Raw genomic sequence first — 12,524 nt, forward strand, 5'->3', positions numbered from 1 at the left:
TGTGAATCCTCCCCGCCCACCTCCCAGGGTTTCCTTCCTTCCTTCCCAGAGATCAGAGTCCTCATTGATTTGAGGCCAAAGTGTAACCTCTTATTTATTGTCCCCCTCCCCCATCCTCTGATGTGAACCATCCTCCAGTGGCTGAGCCAGGATGGGGCCGTTAACCTGGGCCTGTTCCCGGGAGGGAGGGAGGGAGAAGCCCCGCAGCTGCAAACCAGGGAGCTGACAATGATTCTGAAGGGTTTGCGGATCCACAAAGTGTTTCCAAATCCTCCCAGCCACCGCCTAACGCTGACTCCGCTTCTCCGGGACAAACAAGCGCCAAGGACAGCAATGACAGTGCGCATGCTCCACATCACAATGCCCGTGGACTGATTGACGGCAGCTCCGGACCAATAGGAAGAGGGGGCGGGGCTGGTCCTCCAACCAATCGGAGTGAATGAGGGGCGGGACCTGAAGCATGCGCACTGCGGGTAATGGCGACGGATGGCCGGTTTTATCTTGGAAGCGAGATCAATACGAGGTAGAGGGCGGCGCGCGGGGAATGATAAATGTGGCGGGTGGGTGGAGAGGCTTTGTAAACATGTTGTTCAAACCCAAACCCCGGAAATGAACTTCCCGGTTCCCCCGCTTTGTACCAAATGGAGCGGCAGCTTGTCGTGTTAGACCCGGGCTGACTGCCGCCATTGAGGCTGCATGTGGGAGGCCGGCAGGGATTGTGATCGGAGAGTGAAGCCCTGACGTCACAATGGAATGGGTGAGAGTGTGACGTCACAATGGAATGGGTGGGAGTGTGACGTCACAATGGAATGGGTGAGAGTGTGACATCACAATGGAATGGGTGAGGGTGTGATGTCACAATGGAATGGGTGAGGGTGTGACGTCACAATGGAATGGGTGAGAGTGTGACGTCACAATGGAATGGGTGAGGGTGTGATGTCACAATGGAATGGGTGAGGGTGTGATGTCACAATGGAATGGGTGAGGGTTCCAGATGAGCTGAGACTGGGCTGGAGTTGGGCGATGGCACTGACATGTGGCCCGGTGGCACAGTGGTTAGTGCAGCTGCCTAACAGCGCCAGGGACCCGGGTTCAATTCCAGCCTCAGGTCGCTGTCTGTGCAGAGTTTCTACATTCTCCCCGTGTCTGTGTGGGTTTCCTCCGGGTGTTCCGGTTTCCTTCCACAGTCCAAAGATGTGCCGGTTAGACAGATTGGCCATGATAAATTGCCACTTGGTATCGGGGAATTAACAGGTAAATATGTGGATAGGGCCTGGATGGGATTGTTGTCGGTGCAGGCTCGATGGGCTGAATGGCCTCCTCCTACACTGTATTTTATTATTCATTATTATTAATTAATTGCAATTCTGATTTCCAGCTGTTTCTGAGTTTTAACTGTATCCTCTATTGTGAACACCGAGGCAAAATACTTGTTCAATTCATCTCCCAGCTCCTTATTTTTCATTATCAATTCCTGGACTCACTTTCTATTAGACAGTTAAGAAATGAGGTGGAGCAAGTGACTGAAGTGTCAGTATTGGGAGCACCAATAGTTTCAAAATAGTTCTTGAAAAAGATAGGACAGGTCCACAGGTCAAGGCCCTAAACTGGAGCAGGGCCACTTTTGTGGGCATTAGGCAGGATCTAGCAGATGTCGATTAGGTGAATTTGTTTGAAGGGAAAGGAATGACTGGCAAATGGGAGGTTTTAAAAGTGTGATATCAAGAGTCCAGGGGCAGTATATTCCTGTTAAGATGCAGGGAAAGAATGGTAAATTTAGGGATCTCTGGCAGACAAGGGACATTGAGGCTCTGGTCAGGTAAAAGAAGGAAGCATACATTGGGTTTAGGAATCGGGGACAAATGAATCACTCTGACTATAAAAAGTATAAGAAAATACTGAAGAGGGAAATCAGGAGGACAAAATGAGGGTATGATATGGATCTGGCAGGTAAGATTAAAGAAAATTCCAAGATGTTCTATAGCTATATTAAGAGTAAAAGGGTGGCCAGAGAGAGAAGAGATCCCCTTAAAAATCAGTATGGCCATCTGTGTGTGGAGCCACAGGAGATGGGTGAGATTTTTAATGAATACTTCTCCTCTGTGTTTACTGCGGAGAGCACCATGGGTGCTAAAGAAATAAGGGAAACAAGTGATGATGTCTTGGGCACACGCATGTTACTTGGGAGGAGGTATCTGCAGCCTTATAAAAGGAAATTACTGCGGATGCTGGAATCTGAAACCAAGAGAGAAAATGCTGGAAAATCTCAGCAGGTCTGGCAGCATCTGTAAGGAGAGAAAAGAGCTGATGTTGGAAGTGCAGGGTCGGATTAAGACAAGTCAGCATGGATTTAGTAAGGGGAGGTCGTGCCTGACAAACCTGTTAGAGTTCTTTGAAGAGATAACAAATAGGTTAGACCAAGGAGAGCCAATGGATGTTATCTATCTTGACTTCCAAAAGGCCTTTGACAAGGTGCCTCACGGGAGACTGCTGAGTAAAATAAGGGCCCATGGTATTCGAGGCAAGGTACTAACATGGATTGACGATTGGCTGTCAGACAGAAGGCAGAGAGTTGGGATAAAAGGTTCTTTCTCAGAATGGCAACCGGTGACAAGTGGTGTCCCGCAGGGTTCAGTGTTGGGGCCACAGCTGTTCTCTTTATATATTAACGATCTAGATGACGGGACTGGGAGCATTCTGGCCAAGTTTGCCGATGATACAAAGATAGGTGGAGGGGCAGGTAGTATTGAGGAGGTGGGGAGGCTGCAGAAAGATTTAGACAGTTTAGGAGAGTGGTCCAAGAAGTGGCTGATGAAATTCAACGTGGGCAAGTGCGAGGTCGTACACTTTGGAAAAAAGAATAGGGGCATGGACTATTTTCTAAACGGTGACAAAATTCATAATGCTAAAGTGCAAAGGGACTTGGGAGTCCTAGTCCAGGATTCTCTAAAGGTAAACTTGCAGGTTGAGTCCGTAATTAAGAAAGCAAATGTAATGTTGTCATTTATCTCAAGAGGCTTGGAATACAAAAGCAGGGATGTACTTCTGAGGCTTTATAAAGCACTGGTTAGGCCCCATTTGGAGTACTGTGAGCAATTTTGGGCCCCACACCTCAGGAAGGACATACTGGCACTGGAGCGGGTCCAGCGGAGATTCACACGGATGATCCCAGGAATGGTAGGCCTGACATACGATGAACGTCTGAGGATCGTGGGATTATATTCATTGGAGTTTAGGAGGTTGAGGGGAGATCTGATAGAAACTTACAAGATAATGAACGGCTTAGATAGGATGGACGTAGGGAAGTTGTTTCCATTAACAGGGGAGACTAGGACGCGGGGGCACAGCCTTAGAATAAAAGGGAGTCACTTTAGAACAGAGATGAGGAGAAATTTCTTCAGCCAGAGAGTGGTGGGTCTGTGGAATTCATTGCCACAGAGGGCTGTGGAGGCCGAGACGTTGAGCGTCTTCAAGACAGAAATTGATAAATTCTTGATTTCTCGAGGAATTAAGGGCTATGGGGAGAGAGCGGGTAAATGGAGTTGAAATCAACCATGATTGAATGGTGGAGTGGACTCGATGGGCCGAATGGCCTTACTTCCGCTCCTATGTCTTATGGTCTTATGGTTTCTTGTCTAGATGACCCTTTGTCAAAGCTCTGAAACATCAGTTCTTTTCTCTCCATACAGATGCTGCCAGACCTGCTGAGAATGGGGAGAGAGTGTGTGGGATGGAGATTTACAGCTTTTGGGGAATGAGAGAGGAAAGAATGTTCCATAGAAATTGTCTGTTCTGAATTTCTATCCTGTACTGACACTGATGACTTTTGGAAACTCATTTTACAGGATATTGAAAAAGGAATCACAGGCTGAAATCTCAAACGTCACGTCTCGATCTGACAGAGTCATATTCCTTGGGACCTCAATATCATCGGACTTTGAATCCAGAAGGAGAAATGATTGTCCAGTCTGTCGATTTGAAAAGATTTGAAATGTCAGTGTGAGTGAAAAAGCATCGACACACTGCCACACTCGAGTGAGAGTGTTCCAATGCACTGACTAAAGAGCTTTAACCAGTTACACAGTCTGAATAAATATCACACCATTCACAGCGGGTAGAGACTGTAATCTTGTTCTGTGTGTGGACGAAGTTTCAACTAATTGTCCACCCAAGAGAGAGGCAAGGACACCTGCACCATGGAGAAACCATGGAAATGTGTGGACTGTGGAAAGGGATACAGAGCCCCATCAGAGCTGGAAGCTCATCGGCGCATCCACACCGGGGAGAGACCATTCACCTGCTCTCAATGTGGGAAGGGATTCATTCAGTTATCCGACCTGCAGTCACACCAGCGAGTTCACACTGGGGAGAGACCATTCACCTGCTCTCAATGTGGGAAGGGATTCATTCAGTTATCCGACCTGCAGAGACACCAGCGAGTTCATACTGGGGAGAAACCATTTACCTGCTCTCACTGTGGGAAGGGGTTCACTCAGTTATCCAACCTGCAGAGACACCAGCGAGTTCACACTGGAGAGAGGTCATTCACCTGCTCTCAGTGTGGGAAGGGATTCACTCGGTTATCCCTTCTGCAGACACACCAGCAAGTTCACACTGGGGAAAGACCATTCACCTGCTCTCAGTGTGGGAAGGGATTCCCTCGGTTATCCCTCCTACAGACACACCAGCAAGTTCACACTGGGGAGAGACCATTCACCTGCTCTCAGTGTGGGAAGGGATTCACTCGGGTATCCAACCTGCGGGCACACCAGCGAGTTCACACTGGGGAGAGGCCATTCACCTGCTCCCAGTGTGGGAAGGGATTCACTCAGTTATCCAGCCTGCTGACACACCAGCGAGTTCACACTGGGGAGTGGCCATTCACCTGCTCTCAGTGTGGGAAGGGATTCCCTCAGTTATCCAGCCTGCTGACACACCAGCGAGTTCACACTGGGGAGAGGCCGTTCACCTGCTCTCAGTGTGAGAAGGGATTCACTCAGTTATCCAACTTGCAGACACACCAGCGAATTCACACTGTAGAGAAACCATTCACCTGCTCTCAGTGTGGAAAGGGATTCACTCGGTCATCCGACCTGCGGAGACACCAACGCATTCACACTGGGGAGAGGCCATTCACCTGCTCTGTGTGTGGGAAGGGTTTCAGCGTTTCATCCCGGCTGCTGAGACATCAACAAGTTCACGAGTGATGACAGTGGTTGGATTCTGCTGTTATTGTTTCTGCTGTCAGTTGCATCCAGGACTGCATTTTGTTCATTCTCACAGTTGGTCAATGGGAAGGGTCAGAGGGTTTCTTTGTGCTGGACTGGCTGGTCTCAGCCTCCAGTGGGCTGATGCTATTTGTGTCTTTTTGCGAATACCTGATTTCAAATGTCACAAGGATCACAGAGTGACAGTGTGTTAGGACGTTTAGAGATATTTAGTCAGAAGAAAACAGAGGTTGGCAGTGCAAAGGTACATTTCTGAATGGAGGGCTGTGACAAGTGACATTCCTCAGGGATCAGTGCTGGGACTTTTGCTGTTTGTAATATATATAAATGATTTGGAGGAAAATGTAACTGGTTTGATTGGTAAGTTTGTGGATGACACAAAGGTTGGTGGAATTGCGGATAGTGATGGGGACTGGCAAAGGATACAGCAGGATATAGATCAGTTGGAGACTTGGGCGGAGAGATGGCAGATGAAGTTTAATCTGGACAAATGTGAGGTAATGCATTTTGGAAGGTCTAATACAGATGGGAAATATACAGTAAATGGAGAACCCTTCAGAGTATTCATAGGCAGAGGGATCTGGGTGTACAGGTGCACAGGTTATTGAAAGTGGCAATGAGGTGGAGAAGATAATCAAGAAGGCATACGGCATGCTTGCCTTCATCGGCCGGGGCATTGAGTTTTTGGAAGTTTACAAACAGGATCACAAGAATGCTTAAGTAATTAATTTTGGTTACTGTTGTTGTAAAGCACATGCTAAGTTTCTCTGTTTGTGTATGGATGATATTTGTGTGTTGAATGCTTCAAGCTTTGAGGTTTTCTGTCTGTGATTTAAATCAAACAGATTTTTAACAAAGGAAGTGTGATCAATAAAACTTTTTTTGTTCAGAAGTTATGAACCTGGAGCCATGTTTACTGGCCAGAGACAGGATTCCAGGATATTTTACTAAACATGTGGGAATTTTAATCCGGATAAAACTCACTCATGAGAGAATGAGAGTTTTAATTTGTAATGGTTATTTAAAATTTGACACATGTGAAATGATTCTGACCAATCCTGTGTTGGATTGATCTTGGGTTAAACTTCCTGTCAGGTCCAAAGATTTATTCCTGACGCAAGTAACACAAAGAAAGGGAAAATTCTGGAATTGGATACTGAAGAAAAGAGTTTAAAAAGAGAGATTATTAAATAGAAATGTTCCCAGACCATGTGGTCATTAGATTAAAACAAAGGAAGGGTGCTGACGTCCATTTGAGAACTTTTAATCCACCCCATTTCTAACTAAGGGAGTCGATGTACAAAGAAAGCCCAAGAAAGACCCCCCCAAGGGGGGTCTGGAAAGTATCATGATGGGGGCACCTGTCCATGAGATGATCACAAAGCCCCATAATGCCCAGATACTAATTTTATTGAACGTATAATGTATGTAATCTATCACCATTCTGATTGGATTGTGTCCAGCCGGGATGGACTGAGTAACTGGTTAAGAATTGATGATATTCTGTGTTGGGTGGAGTTACACATGGTCAGCCCCTGTGGCTTCTCCTCGCTGGCGTAACTCAATAAACTGTTTGTCGATTGAATCAGGCACAACACACTGGGTACATTCCCACTTCATCCTTGGGAGTGGCCTGATAGGCCATGGTCCAGACTAAATGTGGCCTTTGAGGGGTCGTTGTAAATGTGCATTGAAAATGGTTGGAAGCACAGATCACCAGGAAATGGGTCCACCTTTGCCAGTTGACTCTGCTGTGGGAGTGGAAGAGGAATGTTCATGTACAGATTCTCAAACTCCCTCTTCACCTCCCATTCCAGAAACACCATTACAAGATTTACCAGTGGTATTGTACAGGTCGCAATGAAACCACAAAGCTCCTGACAGACTTCCGTATTGTTAAAGACATTACTTTGTTGTATTTCTGTCCTGATGGGGGATTGAAATTTAAGGAGAGGAGAAGTGTTCCAGAGTGTTCTTCTCAACCTCTCTCCCTTCAGAGCAAATGCGGGCTTTAGGCGGGGTTTCAGTCTGCAAGTCCAGGCTGGTTCCAATGCTCCTGTTTCCTTTTGTTTGCCAATGATTTTTAAACTTTGTTATTTATTTATATAAAGAACATCCTGCTTTTAACAACACATTTGACTACCTTATTTGTGGAATGAAGTTCCCACAATTGTAAAGCAGGAGATTAGTTAAATGGACAGCCTGAATTGAGAGACAATTGAAGAATAAATGATTCATTAATACAGTTGTTAGGCTGGAAATGTAAATTTGAACACAAAAGTTTATAACGTTTAGAATTATAAAGATATAAAGAATGTTTAAAATTCTGTGGGAATTATAAAATGTTACCTTCTGGCAGCAACAGAATAGAAAAAAACAGATAACAAGACTTGTTAGCGTGGCACGGTGCCACAATGGTTAGCACTGCTGCGTCACAGTGCCAGTGACCTGGACTCGATTCCCGGCTTGGGTGACTATGTGGAGTCAGCACGTTCTCCCCGTGTCTGCGTGGGTTTCCTCCGGGTGCTCCAGTTTCCTCCCACAGTCCGAAAGACGTGCTGGTTAGGTGCATTAGCCATGTTAAATTCTCAATCAGTGTAACCGATCAGACGCCAGAGTGCGGCAACTAAGGGATTTTCACAGTAACTTCATTGCAGTGTTAACGTAAGCCTACTGGTGACACTAATAAATAAACTTTAATACTTTCTTAACCTTGACTGGAGGGAATGAATCGTCTCCTGTTCAAGATGTCTCAACATTGAATGACTGATGTTAACCAATTATTGGTCGACACTCAGGCTACCCCAAGCTAAGAGATATCGTTTGAGAGAAAGAATTGTCTTAAAATTCAGACAATGTGTGTAACTAGCTAAAAACCAAACCAGTTTCATTATTGACAAGTTATAGACCAATTGGCTAATTCCCAACAATTGGCTGAGCTGGGCTTTCTACATTTTGAAAGTATAAAAAAGGGGATTCAAGAAACCAATTTGAGCGAAGTTTTTAAAAGTTTAAGGCTTTTTAAAGTTTATTTATTCATGTCACACATTCACACTGCAATGAAGTTACTCTGAAAAGCCCCCAGTCACCACACTCTGGCGCCTGTTCGGGTAAACTGAGGGAGAATTTAGCATGCTCAATGTACCTAACCAGCAAGTCGTTCGGTCTGTGGGAGAAATCCACACAGACTGGGGGAGAATATGCCGACTCTGCACAGACAGTGACCCAAGCCGGGTCCCAGGCGCTGTGAGGCGGCAGTGCTAACCACTGTGCCCTTCAGAGAGGTGTTGAAAGCTGTTGATTTTACAAGTTATCCATGTTTTCAGAGCGGTCACTTTTTGTCCTGGTCTGAGAAGGATGGAGAAAAGTCTGTTCAATTGTTCAAGTTAAGCTTTCTCCTTTTACTGTTAATAGATTCTTTGCTTTTTTTATCCTTCTCTCTTGTTACATTTTTAATCGTTAATAAACTTCCCGAATTCACCATTTAAAGTGTTCTTTCTTGCCATTTGGTTAAGTCACTGGAACCTGGTGTGATTTATGATTAGGGAGGTTATTGTAAACAAGTGAACCTTATAAATCTTCGTTTAAATAAATCAATGTTTTTACAAATGGAATGCTATTCTTTATTACGAGGGAAATTGAACATAGGAAAGAGGATGTTATGCTTCAGTTATGATGTGGAGATGCTGACGTTGGACTGGGGTAAACACGGTAAGAAGTCTCACAACACCAGGTTAAAGTCCAACAAGTTTATTTGGCAGCAAAAGCCACTTGCTTTTGGAGTGCTGCTCCTTCATCAGGTGAGTGGGAGTTCTGTTCACAAACAGGGCACAAAGACTCAGGGATTTTCACAGTAACTTCACTGCAGTGTTAATGTAAGCCTACTTGTGACACTAGTAAATAAACCTTAAAACTTTAGTTAGATGGGCAGAACAGTGGCAAGTGGAATTCAACCCTGAAAAGTTTAGATAATTTTTGGAGGACGAGCAAGGTAACGGAATGCACAATGAATGGTCAGATCCTAGGAAGTACAGAGGATCAGAGGGACCTTGGTGTGCATGTCCATAGATCTCTGAAGACATTAGGACAGTTACATAAGGTGGTTCAGAAGTCACTTGGAATACTTGCCTTTATTAACCAAGGCATTGAATATATGGCTGTAGAGATTCACATTCTAATCAGTATTCTGTAATTTGATTTTGTGCCTCTGTATGCCCTGTTTGAGAGCAGATATCCACTCCATCTGACGAAGGAGCAGCACTCTGAAAGCTAATGGCATTTGCTACCAAATAAACCTGTTGGACTTTAACCTGGTGTTGTTAAAACTCTTACTGTGTTTACCCCAGTCCAACGCCGGCATCTTCACATCATTGAATATAAGGGCAGGGAGGTTATGATGGAGCTGTATAAAACACTGGATAGGCCACAGCTGGAGTACTGTGTGCAGTTCTGGTCGCCACACTATAGGAAGGATGTAATTGCACTTGGGAAGGTGCAGAGGAAATTCCCCAGGGTGTTGGCTGGGCTGGAGTGTTTCAGCTATGAGGAGAGGCTGGATAGGCTGGCATTCTTTTTCTTGGAGCAGGGAAGGGTGAGGGGGACCTGATTGAGGTGTATAACATTTTGAGGGGCACAGATAGGGGGGACAGGAAGGAACTTTTCTCTTTAGTTGAGGGGTCAATAACCAGGGGCATGGATTTAATTTCAGGAGCAGGAGGTTTATAGGAGAAGTGAGGAGAAATCTTTTGACCCAGAGGGTGGTGAGAATCTGGAACTCAGTGCCTGAAAGAGTAGTAGAGGTGGGAACCTTCACAACATTTAAGAAGAATTTAGTTAAGCTTTTGAAATGCCATAGCGTACAAGGTTATGCACACAGAGTGGAAAATGGGATTGGAATAGAACAGTCCTTGATGGCCAGCACAAACACGATGGGCCGAAGGGCCTCTTTCCATGCTGTAAAACTCTATGATCACCCACGTTGGCAGCAAGTTCAATATCATCATCAGTCACAACCCCCTGTATCTTCACTCACTGAAACAATCCATTTAAAACATTTTTAGTCGAGGAATGTAGCCATATTTCTGTTAGGCTGCAGCCTGCATGGAGATTTCCAGCTGTGTGTGTCCAGAACAGGAAGCAGTGAGCATGGATCTGTCAATCAGCCTCAATCAGCACCTTCAGGAGAATCGGGAGGGTGAATATTAGATACAGCAGAGTGAGAATGGAGGGAGAGTGAGTGGGATGGAGATTCACAGCTTTTGGAGAATGAGAGAGGAAAGAATGTTCCAGAGGAACTAGAATTGTTCTGAATTTCTATCCTGTACTGACACTGATCACTTCTGTAAACTCCTTTTACAGGATATTGGAAGGGGAGGATTTACAGACAGAAATCTCAAACCTAATGTCACATCAATATCTGACATCCTCACTCAATTCATCGGGATCTGAATATATCGATCTTTGATTCTCGAAGGAGAAATATTTTCCTGTTCTGTCTGCTTCAAAAACTTTAATCATTTGTGTGACTGGAAAAGCACCAAGGCACTGATACACCCGACTGAGAGCATTCCAGTGCACTGAGAGTGGAAAGAGCTTTAACCAGTTACATTGTCTGAAAATACATCGCAGCATTCACAGCGGGGAGAGACTGTACCCATGTTCTGTGTGAGATTTAGCTGATTGTTTAACCTGGAGAGTCACAAGGACACCCGCACCATGGAGAAACCGTGGAAATGTGGGGACTGTGGGAAGGGATTCATATCCCCATCTCAGCTGGAAGCTCATCGGCGCAGTCACACTGGGGAGAGACCATTCACTTGCTGTGTCTGTGGCAAGGGATTCAGTCAGTTATCGAATCTGCGGACACACCAGCAAGTTCACACTGGGGAGAGGCCTTTCACCTGCTCTCACTGTGGGGAGGGATTCACTCGGTTATCCAGCCTGCAGACACATCAGCAAGTTCATTCTGGCGAGAGACTGTTCACCTGCTCTCAGTGTGGGAAGAGATTCACTCAGACATCCCACTTACGAAAACACCAGCGAGTTCACACTGGGGAGAGACCGTTCACCTGCTCTCAGTGTGGGGACGATTCACTCAGTCATCCGCCCTGCGGAGACACCAACGAGTTCACACTGGGGAGAAGCTGTTCAGTTGCTCTCAGTGTCTAAAGGGATTCACTCAATTATCCCACCTGCAGACACATCAGCAAGTTCACACTGGGGAGAGGCCGTTCACCTGCTCTCAGTGTGGAAAGGGGTTCACTCAGTCATCCACCCTGCGGAGACACCAGCGAGTTCACACTGGGCAGAGACCATTCACCTGCTCTCAGTGTGGGAAGAGTTTCAGAACTTCATCCGCCCTGCTGAGACACCAACCAATTCACAAGTGATTCCAGAGGTTGGATTCTGCTGACATTGTTTCTGCTTTCAATTACATCCAGGACTGCATTTTGTTCATTCTCACAGTTGGTCAATGGGGAGGGTCGGAGAGTTTCTTTCTGCTGGACTGGCCGGTCTCATGACTTTGCCTCCAGTGGGCTGAGTCTTGTTGCGAATACCTGGTTTCAAATTTCACACGGATCACAGAGTGACAGGGTGTTAGGAAGTTAAGACATGTTCAGTCAGCATTTCTATTTGAAGCACCGCCTAAATGCCAATCGAATTTCCTTTGCAATAGTTTGTTGTTTCCACTTCCTCCACGCTCGTAGGCAGCGAGTTCCAGAACATTACCATTCGCTGCATCAAAATATTCTTCCTCACATCCCCCCCCCCGCTGCATCTCTGACCCAAAACCATAAATCTGTGTCCCCCTCGTCCTTGTCCCGTCAGCTAATGGGAACAGCTTTTCTTTGTCCAACTTATCTCAACCTGTCAGAATTTTGTCCACCTATATCAAATCTCCCCCTCAACCTCCTTTGCTCCATGGAGAACCCCAGCCTGACATTGACAATAAAGAACAAACTGGTGACAGTCTGGAATGTGTAGCTGGAAAACCCTCCCTAACAGCACTGTGGGTGTACTTACACCTCAGGCATTGTAGTAGTTCAAGAAGGCAGTGTTGGGGTTGACCATGGCTGAGGCAGATCCATACAGCCACATATTCTGTTATAATTGAAGGACTGCAGATTGAATGTGAGGCATTATGGGACTGGACTATCTTGACCACATTCCTGTGACTGCTCAGTTTCTGCAATCACGGACCATTAAAGCTGCTTAGCAGGGCCCCGATAGAGGACGTGGTGAGAATATTTACTCAGAATGAGTTAGAATTAAACTTATTCCAGAACACTGGCTGGT

At 45.7% G+C, this 12,524-nt stretch overlaps 2 protein-coding genes across 2 annotated transcripts in view; one reads left to right on the forward strand and one right to left on the reverse strand.

Moving 5' to 3' along the window:
- The window catches only part of LOC144480999 (uncharacterized), a 262,003-nt gene that overhangs the window by 177,655 nt on the left and 71,824 nt on the right, over positions 1–12,524 (reverse strand). The gene's annotated exons all lie outside the window — the stretch shown is intronic.
- The window catches only part of LOC144481061 (uncharacterized), a 54,664-nt gene continuing 46,336 nt past the window's right edge, over positions 4,197–12,524 (forward strand). Inside the window, exon 1 of the mRNA XM_078200712.1 lies at positions 4,197–5,036. Within this exon, the coding sequence (XP_078056838.1) occupies positions 4,197–5,036 (840 nt within the window). The remainder of the gene's footprint in view (positions 5,037–12,524) is intronic.

This window comes from Mustelus asterias, chromosome 30 (assembly GCF_964213995.1).
Source record: "Mustelus asterias chromosome 30, sMusAst1.hap1.1, whole genome shotgun sequence".
In the NCBI taxonomy this organism is placed as follows: Eukaryota; Metazoa; Chordata; class Chondrichthyes; order Carcharhiniformes; family Triakidae; genus Mustelus; species Mustelus asterias.